Source organism: Dermacentor albipictus, chromosome 5 (genome assembly GCF_038994185.2).
Source record: "Dermacentor albipictus isolate Rhodes 1998 colony chromosome 5, USDA_Dalb.pri_finalv2, whole genome shotgun sequence".
Lineage (NCBI taxonomy): Eukaryota > Metazoa > Arthropoda > Arachnida > Ixodida > Ixodidae > Dermacentor > Dermacentor albipictus.
The window spans coordinates 80,292,936-80,309,448 of NC_091825.1; the positions used below are offsets into that span (position 1 = coordinate 80,292,936).

The following is a 16,513-nucleotide window of genomic DNA, read 5'->3' on the forward strand; positions in this document are numbered from 1 at the left end:
TAGAGCTCAACCCAGCTCCTCAGGCGCGGCGGTGTCGCCTTCAATACCACGTGACACCGTGACGTCACGACAGAGGAGAAATGGGGCTCCAACTCGTGCCGTCGTTCGCGGCGTCGCCTTCAAGGCTGACCACGTGACACCGTGACGTCACGACAGAGGAGAAACGGGGCTCCAACTCGCGCCGTCGCTCGCGGCGTCGCGGCGGTATATAAGCAGCTGCGCTTGCCTCTGCTAGACACTCACGAGGTGAGATGCCTCCGGAAGACAGAGCTGCTCGTTGGAATGAGAAGCGAAGGTTGCGGCGTGCTACAGAGGCTGTTTCTAGGTGGTTTTGCTACGGCGCAGCGACTACGCGCCCCGCATCGGACGCGGTGAGCGTCGAGCAACGCAGCGTTCGGCGCGACAACGAAATGTGCGCCTGAGCAAGTGCCGCACGCCTGAGCCGACGCCGACAACACCGGCTTTTCTGCGACACGAGCTCCTTAACGCTGTCGCGTTAAAATAAAGGCTAGTATGCTTCGCATCCTGTGCTTAACCTTAGCTAAGCCACAGCCATTTTTTGTTAAGCTGGCTACTATACTGCTGCTGCTGCTGCTGTCATCACTTTCATCATCGTGTTCAACGTCGGCCTAAGACAGTCAAAGGTTGTGCAACGTAGCACATGCCGCGACAATGTTGGCCCCACGTTCCGGCTTGTTGAGGAGCGTGCGGTACCGCTGCGGACAGCGGAAACGGCTCTTCAAGAGCCCAATATAGCTCTCTACCACAGAACGCATGGCGGCATATGCTGTGTCGTAGTTCTCCACGGCTGTTCGCATTGAAGGATGTCCGGGAACCAGGATCAGGAGCCATGGCGTCAAGGGGTAGCCACTGTCTCCTGCACGAATGCAGGAAGATGGAAATAGTGCAGCAGAGTACTACTCTGACGAGAGGCAAGTTGGCAATTGAGGAAAGTTATAGCATAATTCAACAAATGTACAGTTCAGAGGTTGCGGAACCTAGAGGTTACTGTCGTGAATTCCAAGTAAAAGCATGAGTTGGTCATGTCATTCGCTACCCAAGCGCCACTGCGACAAACACGTTTTGTGTCACCGATGAGAATTTCGCGGGATTCGGGATGCGCCCCGCGCGCATGGAACCACCGGCCCAGCCATGTCGTCCTCCAGACGAACGAGTCGTGATCAGACCCCGGTCGCATAGAATCCACGGCCAGGATCCTCATGTCTGCGTCGCAGATCTGAGGAAAATGTGAACGGAGAAAGTCCCCGTTGACAAGTGCAACACAACTGTCGAAAAGAATCGGCACAAGAAAACGTGACGTATACTTACGAGCATGCAATTTAGAGCGTAGCATCCCTTGCGGCACATGAATGCAGCCTTGCGCTCACCCTTAGGTGCGATAATGGCATTGATGCTGCCGTCCACACATTCAATGACGCCGGCCGCCGAAGGAAACCCTGCTTCACGGCTGCCTTTTCCTCGGAGGTCTTCGAAAAATGGACCCACTTGTTGCGGGCCCCTGCGTTTACGACATCCTCTTCTACGCGTCGCACGCACTAGCTCATGGTCGACTGCCACACAGGGATCGTCTCCTCGCTCCCTACGGAAGCTTGGAAGCTCCCAGTGGCGAAGAAGCGCAGCGCACACAACACCTTCCGCTTCACCGACAGTTCCCCCGCCAGTTCCTCGCACAACAACCGCACCGTCTCCTTCGAGAGGCGAAAATGCCGTAGAAAATGGTCATCCGGCATGTTCGACGATCGCCTACTCTGCTACATGTCTCGCTCAGCTTCTTTGCCCCAATATATCGCGAAATGTAAAGACGTATAGAGCTCTTTTCAAATTTCGCATTATGACATATCCTAATCGTCAGTGAATTTATATATTCTTTAAATACTAGACTAGAGTAAGCATTATAACTATAGCCCATTTCGCCATATTCGCAAGTTAGCGGCAGTTCTAGCCTAACTGTGGCAGCGTTTTTTTTTTACCGCTGACGGCTACAAGTAATTCTTACGAAAGTGATACAGAGACAACAGTGAGCGTGCGTGTATACGTTATCCGCCGAAATATCGGCGTAAACAGCTGCTTTGAAGTTTGTACGTTGAATAAACACTCGCAATGACGTGGAGAACGCCCAGCGCGGTCCGCCTCTTTTTTGCTCCATGTAGCAACATTGCGCGTCGTGCCACCGCGTCTCCGCCCGCCGCGCGAAGTTCGTCGTGAAAGCTCGCTCCTTGTGGCCCAGCGTTAACGAAAAAAACTGCGTAGGAAAGAGACGCCGGTATACAGTCGGTTACAACGAACCGGAAGTACATAACACTCGCGGCGCCGCATGTGTGAGTGACTTTGAAGATTGAAAAGGAAGAGGAAAGTGCAGTGCCGTAACTGCCTCTCATGAGGAGAATAAGGTCATCATGATCATCATCATTACGACCTCGGCTTGAGTGGAGGGCAAGGTTTGCCCACTCGTACCTGTATTATTATAGCGCGCCGACACAAAACTCTTTTGCGAAAGCATTCCCTGAGAGATATCCTCTACGTCTATGGGCGTACGACAAAAAGGCGTTTCAGGGACTCTTTAAGGAAACGCAGCTGGTGAAAATTAACCCAGAACCGTCCGCTGCGGCGTCACTCATAGCTCCAGTGTTGCTTCGTTATGCGAAACTTCACATTTTTAATTTGACCCTTTTCTTCTTACGCAGTTGTCCAACGAATTGCAGTAACGAATCACGAGCTGCTTTAGAATTTTACAGCCAAGCTGTTAAGGGCTAATTCCACAACGGTTCTCGTGCGGCGGCGGTGAAGGCCGGTGGGCAGTGCAGGCGGGATCAAACATAAACAAAAACAGCAAGCAACGCAGTCTGTGTCGGAACACCAAAGCGGCTTTGTGTCTAGGGTATTATACTGAACATCGTAAGATTCCGGCATATTGTCAAATTCTGCAATGACGGTATTTTGAGCCAATCAGAGAGGTCGAAACAGCTCTCTGGGCCAATCACTGCTGACGAAACGATGAATTCGACAGTATGGCGGAATTCGACAATGTCCAGTATAGCACTCCAGGGCGTTGACAAGAACGCTCGGCCGAACGCCGTTTTCGGTGATAAGCCACCACTAACAAAAGCCAGCAACGCGGCTACACCTACCAGGCTGTCGGAACACGCAATCAGACGCTGGCGTTGGTATATAGTCGGCAGAGGAACACTAAGCGCTTATATAGTGAAGCATTTACAAAGTCTTCCTGTAGATTTAGGGCAGTGGCAAAACAGACCCATAGGACATCCGAAAGCTGTGAACTCCATTAAACGGCTTCGCTGTCTTTGATGCGCGAGTTGCTCGGATCCGAATACATCTTCGAAGGCTTGTAAGTTTTGTACAACGCTAAGCAATATTTGATCCGATAATGTCAACGAGTGACTCCTTGGTCATACAAGCAGCAGGTAAGACTTCTAATTCAGGTCGACCTCAGAGCTTTCCTATAAAAATAATTGTCTCTCTCTCTCTCTCTCTGGGCTGGCGTTCGTTCCGTTCTCGTGAATAACCATCATACGACCGTACGTTAGACAAAGTATATACGCGCACTTTCAAAGTGGCTTCCCATTGCGTCTGCAGCCTGACAGTTACGCATTGCAGCACAAACATTGAACGGATGCCTCATTTTACGCTAGTGTAGACTGACAGGTGGTTATATCCTTTATAGTCACTCGCTGTCAATGACAAAATCCGCGACGGGCTATGCAAGGGACCAACCAATGAACTCGATATCCACCCAGGCCACAATAATTGACCAATGCGGGTCAGGTATCATTTCCGTAAGGAGTGGAAGAGGAAACGTCAAAGCTGTGCAGGATCATCACCATCATCATCAATCTCAGAAGAAGAAGATCCCTTCGAATGCAGTGCCTGTGTCGAAGAAAGGTCGGCCTTCCGTTTCTACACCGCCAGCGTCAGCAACAAAAAAGACCGTCGTGCTATCCGACCGGTACGAAGAAAAGCCTCTCTTCGGAACGGGCGCCTTCCAGTTCCAAGTCATAATGACCCTGTCCCTCGCGGCGGGCACCTTCGCGCTACACTCCAACATCTTCAAGCTGACGGCCACCGTCATGGACCACTGGTGCAGGCGGCCCGCTCTCTTCGAGAACCTCAGCGTGGCCGAGTGGAAAGAGCTCGCCATCCCCGTGGACGAGCGCGGGAAGCACAGCCGCTGCACCGTTCGCGACCCGCCTGGCGCCGGGAGCGCGGCTCGCATCGTGCGCTGCACGTCGTGGGAGTTCGACCTTAGCGCGCACGGCCACAAGATCGTGAGCCAGTGGAGTCTCGTGTGCGACCGGCGCTGGCTGATCGCGGTCGCGTGGCTCGTACACTCGGTCGCTTGCATGGCCCCACTGGCCTTGGCGGGCGCGCTGGGAGACTACATCGGTCGCCGGATCGTCGTGCTCATCGCCTTGCCGGCGATGCTCATAGCGGGCGTAGCGAGCAGCATCCCCAACGACTTCCACTCGTTCGTAGCCGTGCGCTCCATCGTGTCGGCGGCCATCAGCGCCCTGGTGCCGCCGCTGGTCGCTCTCGTGTACGAAGTGACACCCATGGGGAAGATGCCGGTGTACAGCGTGGCGAGTGCAGCGCTGCTGGTGGTCGCGTCGCCTGTCGCGCTGTTCGTCACGCGTTTCTTCAAGGCCGGCTGGGCGGCGGTGCAGCTCGTGCTGATGGCGCCCGCGTGCCTCCTGCTCGCCATATACTACACCGTGGACGAGTCGCCGGCCCGGCTTCTGGAGGCCTCCGTACTCGGAGACAGAGCGTGCCATACTTCGATGAGCCAGACGGCGTGCTGTGACTTCATCACTGAGCATGCTAAATGACCTCCGTCATATTTGTCCTGCTTGAGCTGCATTGCGATTATGTCGGCGTACCGATTCAGGAATGAATAAAAAAAGAAAACGAAGGAGTTTTTGTGCCCCAAGTGAGACGCGCGTCACAAGCCCTAAATAGAGAATTTAATTACGGAGAAAATGCGCAAAGTCGTCGACTCGTGAACAATAGCGGCCACAAAGTTATAGTGTTTTACAGTATAATAATTTGACAGATTTCTAGCTTACGGAACTCCTCTGTTTTGCGTGCCAGAACCACGATTTGATTACGAGGCACATCGTAGTGGGAGACTCCGATTAATTTTGACCACCAGGGTATCTTTAACGTGGCCCCAATGCACGGGGCACTGGATTTTTTGCATTTCGCCCCCATCGAAGCGTGGGCGCCACGGCCAGGATTTGATCACGCGACCTCATGCTTGGGAACGCAACACCATAGCCGGTAAGCCACCGCAGCTGGTACTTGCAGTTTATCTTTTCTCATGGCAGCTAACTTTGCACATGTGTATCTTCGATTTACTCGCACTGTTGGTGTCAGCTTTCTCTCGTTTATTTAGTGTTTTTTCGCATTTGTTGGGCTGCCCGGCAGTTCCGGTGTCCACCGTAATGTGATACAGTTGCGGAGTCCACGGTCTATCCTCATTTTCCTCTCTTTAAACGACAAATACAACAATGTTCGTAAATGTACAGTTAAACTCGATTTAACGAGTAATCACAGTAATCAACGAGGCACAGTAATCATTAAATTTTTAGACTACCGCGAAAAGGGTTCCGTCCTAAAATCTTGCTATAAGCTCAAGGGAACAGAATTTTCGATCACGGAAGACTTTTCTTTCGCCGTTCGAAATATTAGAAAGAAGTTATGGCAAAGCTCAGCGGAAGAGAGATCGAACGGAGCTAAGGTGAAGCTTTTTTTTAACAGGCTGTGTGTAGATGGTATGATGTATGCTTGGGACTCGGCGAACAATGCTCGCTACAAAATTTCTGAAAGAAAGAAATGACCACAAAAGAAAAACAAGAGGACATTAACAATAATTAGTATTAATTGTCGTAGCGTTGTGAACAAGGTCGCCCATCTGGAAGGTATGCTGTTAACGCATAATCCGGACATAGCTGTGCTAACAGAAACATGGTTAGATGAAGAAATATTTAATTCTGAGTTTGTGCCAAGAAACTATAAAGTCTTTCGGAAAGACCGCGACAGAAGAGGTGGCGGAGTGGCTATACTGTTCAAAAGCACATTTCAGATTTTAAAACTGCCTGATGTTGCCACAGTTGAAGCTGTCTTTTGTAAAGTATATGCTAACAATTTCCGATATATCCTAGGTGCTATTTATAGGCCTCCCGGTTCCTCTGTCGCTGTCTTAGATGAAGTTAAGAAATATCTTTATTGCTACACGAAACCAGACGATAAGTTAATTTTAGCTGGAGATTTTAACTTACCAAACATAAACTGGGCTACTTTTTCTGTTCAATCTCCGCACGCTGTAGGAGATGCTCTGCTTGATATCATGTTTCATTTCGATCTCTTACAAATTGTGAAGAACCCTACTAGAATCCAACAAGATTCTTCATCAATATTGGATTTATTCTTGGTACGAGGCAATATCAAAGAAAACCTTTCGTGTAATGTAGTGGCCGGTATTTCTGATCATCAAGCCGTAATCTTGGTAATAGAAGACATATTATTGGACCGAAGGGGTGATATTCAACACTTTCCGAATTTTGCCCGTGCTGACAATGAATCGATTATTGATATGTTAGATCTTCATTATTATAGTTTTCTGCACAGCACTTGTAGCGTGGATGACCTGTGGCTTGTTTTCAAAAACATTGTTCGTGATTGCATTCAGCGTTTTGTACCAGTGATATGCAAGAAGTCAGACAATCACAATCCTTGGATTACGCGAGAAACTTTGCAATTGCAGCGCAAGCTAAAGCGAATAAAGAAAAGAATAAAAAAATCAAGCTCAGCCTTTTTAGAGGCAAAAATTCATGAAGTTTCAGAGAAATTAAAACAATGCATTTTGAAAGATAAAGAAAAATACTACAATAAAAAACTTCCGGATTTTATGAAAACTGCACCTGAAAAGTTTTGGCGGTCAATTGCACCAGTTTCTCGTTCTACCGATGCATTTATTATAAATGGACAACATGTAAGTGACAATGTCCAGGTATCATCAGCATTTAATAACACCTTTAAGAAAGTTTTCACGAAAGATGACGGGCGTCTCCCACCCTTTAGCATGTCCCTTCCTTCCATGCCTGATATTATAATTTCTGAAGAGGGTGTTTTTAATCTATTATTAAAACTGGATATTAAGAAATCACCTGGACCAGATGATATTCCGAATGCCTTCCTTAAACAGTATGCAGAGTGGTGTTCAAAGTATTTGTGCGTCCTATTCACTCGATCATTGAAAGAAGGTGTTCTACCGTGTGATTGGAAAACTGCCAGAATTAAGCCTTTGCATAAAAGTGGAGAGAAGACGTGTATTGAAAATTATCGCCCTATTTCATTAACTTCGACAACGTGCAAATTATTAGAACACATCATTCATAAGCATCTAACTAATTTCCTCGACGAGCATAATGTACTGGCAGATGTTCAACACGGGTTCAGACGAGGGTATTCCACATGCACTCAACTGGTCGAAACAATTCATGATTTTGCGACAGCAATCAACGAAGGAAAACAAACTGATGTTATCTTTATGGACTTTCGAAAAGCTTTCGACAAGGTTTCGCACAAGAAACTACTTCATAAACTCAGTTTTATTATAAATAATAAACAGATATTAACATGGCTACAATCGTACCTATCTGATCGCCGTCAGTTTGTCGAACTGCATAAAACTTGCTCCAATTACGTTCCTGTCAGCTCTGGTGTTCCCCAGGGATCCGTCCTCGGCCCCCTACTGTTTTTAATATTCATTAATGATATTGTTAAAAACCTGTCAGTACGTGTTAAGTTATATGCCGACGACTGCGTGCTGTATGAGAAAATAAGTTCGACTGATGATCAAATTAGGCTGAATAATGATTTTGCAAAAATAGTTTCTTGGTGTGAGAAGTGGCAAATGTCAATTAACTTTGAAAAAACCGTATTTATGAGAATAACACTTAAAAAGCTCCCTCTTCTATATAACTACACTGCTAATAATAATTTTCTTCACGAAGTCAAAGAATATAAGTATCTAGGTCTATGGATCTCTGATAACCTTTCTTGGACCAGGCATGTCGACTATGTTTCAGCAAACGCTCTCCGAAAGCTTTTTTTCTTACGACGCTCGCTCAAGCTAGCAACCCCTGGTACACGCCTCCTTGCCTACAACACTATTATTAGACCAATCTTAGAATATGCAGTAATTATCTGGGACCCTTTTACAAAGGTAAACATAAATAAACTTGAAAGAATCCAAAAGAAAGCAGTAAGGTTTATATATAACACATACGGGCGAGCATCAGTCAGTGACCTCCTCAAGAAAAGCGGTTTACCCTCTATTCCTAACAGAAATCGCATATGTCGCTTAAAGTTTTTCTATCAATTAATTAATAATAATCTCAAAGTTGACACCTCCAATATCCTTACCTATTCCTCAGGGTACCAAACTAGGAATCGCCATTCTCTTTCTATAACACCATTAAATCCGCGAGTTAATTGTTTTAAATATTCATTTTTTCCAAGGACCATCACTGATTGGAATAACCTCACGGATGATGTTGTCAGACAGACATCATTACATTCATTTCAAGAGCATTTGAATTGATTGCTGTTAATTGACCTTGTCGCTGTATTCTCTTGCTGAATCTCTATGTGCAATTTTGTTTTCTTTGTGTCTGTAATTCTGTATCTCACACAATGTTTCCCACCTGCTATGATCTTGTGTACAAGATCGCAGTATTCATAAATAAATAAATGAAACCCGATTTTACGAAGTTACCGATCTAACGAAGAAATTCTCATTTCCCGGCAAGTACCCATAATCTGAAGTGAAGGCGCTACAGCGACGGTGGACGAAGAGGGAAGACACGCACATTACCCTCTTCGTCCAGCGTCGTTGTCGCGCCTTCACTTCAGATCACGCTTAACCAACACGCCCAACTGGCCATCCTAAAAAGTATACCCGTAATGTTCAACGTTGTCATCAACCCTAATTAACGAAACAAGCTTGCATTAAACCTGATTTAACGAAGCTTTTCCAGGAATAGAAGAGTAAATAAAGCTGTGATTTGTTTCTCATTTTGACGCAGATAGGTTTTTCCTCTATAGCGTGCGCTCTAAGGCTGTCGCATTAAACCATCTAGGCAGCCTAGTCATGGCCATAGCTTTATTTTGACGAGGCTGCACGCCGCGCCCATGCACGGAACAGCGGGCTCAGCAGTCGCTAGCGTTCTTAAGTACCAGATGGCGCTAGGGTCGCCCTCGCGGACTTTTTAACGCGCAGGCGTGGGTTAGCGACAAATACATTGCCGCGGTAATTTTTGGGTGTTGCTGCGTTACAATTTTAGATTTCGAAGGACCGAAAAATCCCTTACTCGATTTCCCTAACTTCCCGATTTAAAGAAATATTTACAGCGTGGTCATCACTTCGTTAAATCGAGTTTCAAGTGTATCACAAAACGTTTTCATATAGCTAAATGACCAGCTGCGGTCATTTTCTGTACTTGCCATGGTGACAGCACCCTCTGAGGCAGTGGGGGATGTGTCTTTCGAAACCAAATGCTCTTTTATTTTTTAATCTGCCCGCGTTGTTATCTATATATCATGGGAACAAAATACGTCTTAATGATTGTGATGAGCATTGGATTGGATAAACTTTATTAAAGGTCCTGCAGGACGCGCGTCAGCGCGCAGCGGGCGCCAATTAAAATGTGATGATTCTGCCTGCTGCAGCTGCTTTCAATGTCGCGTTCTTTCAGGAATTCTTTTTTTTTGTTCGCTTTCGCCGTGAAGTGGTGCGCAGCGCTTGCATTTGACTTCCTTGTGCAGCGAGCGCATATTTTATGTATGCAAAGATGTAATTGTGTGTGCATGCCGAGCATAGCGTTTTGGAATGTCATGCTAAGTGTGGGCGGACTGGCTCGTACATCGTGAAAGCAAAACGTGCCCCAACTTTTTACGCAGTTTAATACACCAGTAAAAAAAAAAAGAAAGGAAATTGAGTGAAGAAAGAAGAGTGAAGAGATCGTACGCATAACGGAAATAACCAATGAGTCGTTTGCGTCGTAGATTATTCGAGTCACAAGTGTTGGCAAGAGTTAACACAACGCCAGCGTTGTGGTGACAAAATTATTTTACCCGGAGGCGGCAACATGTCTATTACACATATAGACTCACCGACTTCCCTTACAATTTCGTTACTGTCACAAGTACACGTGGCAGCCACCAGGAACAGTTTTGTTGTAGAAGCGCTTCATTTCAGCTGCGGTTGTACTTCAACAAGAATGATTAGGAGCGCGTGAAGATTCAGACTCCACAAGACGAACAATTGGTGGTTAAATTGAATTCTTGTTATTTTTGCCAGGTTCTACAATTCAACTCCATAGACGATAACCGGTGGGGCCAACGGGTACGTAGCGAAAGGAAAAAACACGGGCACGTGATGTTATGTTCCCCATAGAATTTCTCTACAAAAATTACCATAGGGAACTCTGGCGTTAGTGTCTACGATAGCCGCAAGTAAGGCGGTTCAGCCAGCATGGGAAAGATGTGATGATGATGATGATGATGATGATGACGACGACGCCTCAATTAATGCCACAAACCCACTGTAGGGGATAGGCCATGAGTCGACTGGTAATATGATTGAGAAATGAAATAAATTCGTTAATAAATAAATAAATAAATAAATAAATAAATAAATAAATAAATAAATAAATAAATAAATAAATAAAAAAATAAATAAATAAATAAAGAAAGAAAATATAAATAAATGAATAATCACAGATCAGAAGTAAACCCATGATAAATGAAATAAAGTAGTGTATAATAAGGCAGTCAGCCTTGCTTAGATAAGAATAGTAACGCGGATTTATTAATAAAATACACAAAGTAAAGGAGAGACGTCTGCCTTCTCTTCACACGAAGAAGCATCAGTCGCTATTACATTTATTAGGAAATGGGCCAAAGAGTCTTGCAAAACTGGGGGAAGCCATTCGGCTTTATTAGGAAAAATACCGGCAAATTCAATTTTGAGCGACAACGTGGAACTATCAAGCGAAATGATTTCCCTAAGGTGAACATTTAAAGGGATAAATTGTGCCAGCACAAATACAATCTCTGGGGTGTGCAACAGTGGGCACGTGTTGTAAAAGAAAATGAACTTGGTTCACTAAAAAATGCATATTATGTGCTTCGTAGAGGAGATTCATAAATTCTTACGTGGATTTGAACCGTAAGCTTGCGGATTCTCTTGCGAAGAAAAGGTAGGCGCACTTCGTGGTATAAATCATTACTAGCAACGAATGTAGGATGACCTAAACATAGTCGAAGAGCTTCTGTATTTAAAAGAACAAGCGGTCTTATTTTATATTTTGAACTTCCGGAGAACAAAACACAGCCAAATTCTATAATCAGTTGTACGTACATACGGCAGATCATGATTAGTGTGTCACGTCGGATACCAAGACACCGCTTACTGATTCTCCGTAGTAAACCGATAGCTCGTGACCTTTTCGTTGCAATATTTTCTATGTGAGAACACCAGTCAAATTTTCAGTCATATGTGATGCCCAAGTAGTTAAGCAAGTCTACCTGTGGAATGGCTCTCTGATCATATACTAATGATAACTGTACCGGCCTGGAAAGCGGAAAGACAAAGACTGCACTTTTGTTTACCTTTAGTGACAAGTGAAGATTGTGAAGCCACGTCTCTAGAGTGCAGAGGTACGTTTGCAAAGACAGGTAAAGAGAACGGATGCCTCTTGCTGTCGCAAAAAGTTCGATGTCATCTGCATAGACATATAGATACGCATCCTGGCGCAGTATAACTGAATTCATCAACAGGTTAAATAGTTCAGGAGACAGAACAGCCCCCCGGGGCAGTTCCCTGTTCAGCCTTACACAGTGCCCTGATGGCGTAGTTAACATTGGTCGTATCAGCCTTGTTCAGTTTTTGAAAGGGGAGGCTATATGCCACCCTGCTTATAACGAATGCTTGCACGAGTCTGACCGTCTCCGCTTCTTTGAAGCATCTTCGTTGTGACTCTGCGGATCATTCGGGCTACATGCGTTGTTGTTTGTTTTAATGTGTCTAGCGTGTGTGATAACCTGCCGTTGTCTTGTGTCTACACGCCTAGTGTTCTGAGTTTTACACCTCTGTAATCGGCTGCTCGTACAAGGTTAGGCTTGTGTCCGGGTGCTTAGTTCCTCTCGAGTATTTCGCTTTCACTCGTACGTATTCTGAAATTTTCGGTGGGAATTTCATCCCTGCCTCTCGAGAAACTTTCTCACTTGCCTTCTGTATTTTGTCCTGTTTTTCCCGATATGAGCCTCTGTGTGCCGATAGCGTGATGTCATGTGCGTATACGGCGAGTTCCACGTCTTGGTCCCCTTCGAGAGCTAGTGCCAATTTCTGCATTCCTGTATTGAAGAGGAGTTGGGATGAGATGGTGGCCCTGTGGGCTTCCTTTGTTGGTTAGCGTCGCCGTCTCCTGCTGAACGACAGCAACAGTCTGCGCGTTAAGAGAAGGTTCACGACAACGCCCCGCAGTTTCTCCTGATCTCTGGAGCTACCATGGCTCCAGAGATCAGGAGGCGCGAGCGCGCGCCACCCAATCTCGGAAGCCATCCTGCTTTCTACTTCCCGTTCGGTGGGCCAGGTCATTCGCTCTCATGCAGTGACAGCGAACATATATAAATTCAAAACGTTACTAAGCTATAGAAATGCCATGCTGGGAAAACTCGACTCATTCCTAACCCTGGCAACTCTACAACAAAATAGAAGTACGTATTCATATCGTCACCAGGAGCTATGGCAGATTCCTTTCTCACGTACTAATTATGGCTTCCAACGCCTTAAAGAGACACTACCTTCCCTACTTAACTATTTCAACCAACAAAATGTTGATGTGCTATCTCTAAAGAAAACTAAAATATTGGATTTGTTCATATAGATGTGTATTGTTAACTGCTCTAACAGTTCCGCAGAACTTACCATGTACTTTCGTTGCGTTTATACGTTCACACTTGTAACTATTATTCCTACAATTCAGGTTTTCCACGGCAGTGATTGTGCCCGGACCTCGTGGCAGGGTTTGGGTTGTAAACTGGATGCTGTAAAGAGTGTCTTCACGAAAAAAAAATCGAGGATGTGACGACGCCCTGGGCTACGTTGCCGAGGTGTCTGTCACGAAAGCAGCAGTCTATATGCAAATTATCTTTTTTTTCTGTTTTTTAACCTGGACGCACATATGTATTTGCAAGTATGTAAACTAATTTCTAAAAAAGAAAGAACATTTCCTGGTGGTAACTTGTGTTTGCTGTACACTTCTGTGAAATTTGTTATATTTATTTATGTATGTGTATGTATGTATGTATATATATATATATATATATATATATATATATATATATATATATATATATATATATATATATATATATATATATATATATATATATATATATATATATATATATATATATATATATATATATATATGTATACATTGCTTTTGCATTCTTATGATATATGAGACGGAGTCTGTGTTAAATAATAATATGCAAGATAACAGATTGTAATTGTATACTGGGAGTTATTTGACACAACTATATTATAACTAGTTTCTATGTAATAACACGAAAATGTCTATGTATTTCTGTGTGAAAATACTCTTATATCTACACTTTATGAGTGATTGTATTGCTACACCAGCCGCTACCGTGCCTATCTGGGAGACCGGAGCTTTGTCAAGCCGAAGAATTTCCGGCTTTTTTTTCCGGCTCTCCCTTTTTCACCTTGTATCAAGTGGTGAAAATAAAAAAAAAACCATGATGATGATGACATTTCCCACCCTCCCATCTGGATAAACATTGCTGCTGACCAAATGAGTGCCCTTTAAAGATCAGGTGTCGCCTTTGGGAGGTTTGGACTGCTTTCCGAAACAACAAGAACAACGACAACGTAAAAAAAACATTCATGGGAATGTTATGTCCTTGCAGGGGCTTGCAATGAAACTTTCGAGTGTTTTCAGTGTGTGTGTGTGCGTGTGTGCGTGCGTGCGTGTGTGTGTGTGTGTGTGTGTTCGTGTGCGTGTGTGTGCGTGCGTGCGCGTGTTTTCTTTTGTGTGTGTGTGTGTGTGTGTGTGTGTGTGTGTGACAGAGAGAAACACCATCAGCAGCTTATTATACGGTTGAATGGGTTCCAACAAAACTCTTCTTGTGAGGAAGTTGGGAATGTTATTCTGCGTTCGAGCTCTCCAACTTGGCTTAAGAAACGCTGCAAATAAACTTGACCACGCTGAAACGTTTGCCAATAGCGCGCTCAGGGCTCACATCTTCATTTTCTTCGCCAGCCGTAGTCACTCACATTGGACGAAGTAAGGCCGGTTACATTTCCAGAAACGCTGATTCAGTCATCGTTCCACTGTGTGTCTCATTAGACGCACTACATTTAGGCACCGGCGTCAAGCAGGTGGCCTTTTGACCGCTTGGAATTGTGTGCGAAGTTAGTGCTGACGTGGGAAATGATATTTTCAGTGTGCCAATTATGTTTATTTAAATCTGTGGCCCCCTTTTTTACTTGGTTTAATTTATTTTGAAGAATGAGGCCGGCCTGCTAGTTTCGCGGCGATGATGGATACGCCGCCCAGAAAGCTTCGAGCTGTGACCAGCTGCTTCTGAAGGAAATTGGCGTCGTTTGCAGAGCTGACGTAAGCACATGAGTGAAAAAAAATCGTTTTCTTCTTAACTTGCTGAAGTCTAAATAACTCGAGCCGAATCGAATAGCATCTTATATTATATTCCTATTCGATTCGAGACGTAACTATTCGGAGTCGTGGAATGTTTAGGCCGTCCGAATACTGTAAGGGACAATAACAGTTGTTGCATGTTACGGGTAGAAAGACCAATGCAAGTGGTGACTCTTCTAAATGATTGCGTTGCTGCAGAACCGTGGAAGCCGCGTTGACGAACTAGTTCACGAGTGAAGGCATGCAGGAGATCACTTTTCCATAGTCGTGTATTTATAGATAAGCATGTCTCACTTTAAGCAGCCTACAAATCTGCTGAAACGATTCTGGGAAAGCAAATGATCATATGTCCTATCTATTTTTGGATTCCTTCTGCAACCTGTGGCATTTATTGGGAAGTTCAATGTTATAATATTGCACTGAGCTCGTTCAAAAAGCACTCAATTTCATTGCGTCCATCCGGTGACGTGCTGTTAAATTGTTTCATCACTGTAATTGTCACAGTTCATCAGATATGATCAAAGTTCCATTGTTTCACACAAGCTTGTCAGTGGACCGGCTGTCCAGTTGCTAACGGCATCAGATGTGCGAAATAACGCAAGTAAGCTTTTTGTTGTTAAGCAGACGCCATGAAACGTATTCACGTATATAAATCAGAAATATTCGATATCCGAGTCCTATTGCTGGTCGTTTTCCTACGGGAAGTCACGCTCGAATATTCGATTCGATTCAAACATTTTACTTGCTAAACACCCATTTCTGGGGTTCGTTCTTGAATATTTGGTGGATTTTTTGTTTTTGTTTTTTGAAACAGATTAGGCGTTTTGGTCAGCAATGATATTGATGCTTTTACTGACGAAACACGTGTATATAGCCTTATGCGCGTAAGAGCAGGTTATCCCAAGACAAAAGTAGAAAGCAGTATTTCGCCCCGTTTTCCTCCCTACCCATAAAAGAGAGCGAGAGAAAAGAAAAAAATCACCACCCAAGCACTCCGTACAGATCGTTAACCAGCGAATATGAAACATGCGGCCCCGCTGTTTATCAGTGGGTTAATCCCAACGGCTCATTTAACAACGGCTTGGTAGGCTGCCGGATCTTTGGTACGTAGTTGCTGCTTGCGCTCGCCTGCACGAGCCTGTTCTTGTGCCCGGGCAGCAGCATCGGCACGGCGTAGACGAGCTCGTTCCCGGTTCTGCTCGCGGCGTTGCTGATCGAAATCTGCCTGCTCCTCAGGAGTACGTATGACGCGTGGCCTACCCATTTCGGTGGCTTATGGAAACTTCTGCGCGCGCGTCCAGCTGCGACGGAGAGCAACGACGTCACTACTGGCGCAGCCAATCGTGCGCCCCTCTTTCTTGTTTTTTTGCGCTTGCGCATTGGTTCGCGCCACAGGAATTTTCGACGCACAGGCGACGGACGGATGGACGGAGGAACCGGCTAGCCATATACTGCAGAAACAAACAGAAATGGAGTAAAATTACACTGAAAACCATTTGTTCATACAAAACTCACACCTCAGCATGAGGTCGGGAGTTCGATTCTCAGCCGCAGCGTCCGCATTACGATAGAAGTGGTGCGCAGGTAAAAGAACCCCAGGGGGTCAAAATTAGTCCAGGGCCTTCTGATACAGCGTCCCTGATATAACCTAGGGCGCTACAACGTAAAGCTATTCCAAACTTTCCTTTTTACTATCCTGCAATCATCCCTCCGCCATTGACCAATAA

General features: G+C 45.2%; 2 protein-coding genes across 2 annotated transcripts; one reads left to right on the forward strand and one right to left on the reverse strand.

The window, feature by feature from the left end:
- Window positions 1-638: 638 nt before the first annotated feature.
- Window positions 639-1,751, reverse strand: LOC139060315 (putative nuclease HARBI1). Its single transcript, XM_070539417.1, has 3 exons — window positions 1,558-1,751; window positions 1,093-1,286; window positions 639-877 (listed from the first exon to the last, which is right to left on the reverse strand). Exons 1-3 carry the CDS (start codon window positions 1,749-1,751, stop codon window positions 639-641), a joined length of 627 nt encoding a protein of 208 aa, XP_070395518.1.
- Window positions 1,752-3,716: 1,965 nt separating this feature from the next.
- LOC135910775 (solute carrier family 22 member 20-like) lies at window positions 3,717-4,862 on the forward strand. The gene has a single exon (XM_065442865.2). It carries the CDS (start codon window positions 3,717-3,719, stop codon window positions 4,860-4,862), a length of 1,146 nt encoding a protein of 381 aa, XP_065298937.2.
- The last annotated feature ends 11,651 nt before the right edge of the window (window positions 4,863-16,513 follow it).

Bases quoted from the DNA above. Each gene is read 5' to 3' on its own strand.
- LOC139060315 (XM_070539417.1), bottom strand. From the start codon at position 1,751: ATGCCGGATGACCATTTTCTACGGCATTTTCGCCTCTCGAAGGAGACG. The intron at 1,287-1,557 runs GTGCGTGCGACG...TCTTTTCGACAG, and splicing joins TGGCAGTCGACCATGAGCTA to TTGTGTTGCACTTGTCAACG. The intron at 878-1,092 runs GTGACACAAAAC...GCATTCGTGCAG, and splicing joins ATCCCGCGAAATTCTCATCG to GAGACAGTGGCTACCCCTTG.
- LOC135910775 (XM_065442865.2), top strand. From the start codon at position 3,717: ATGACAAAATCCGCGACGGGCTATGCAAGGGACCAACCAATGAACTCG.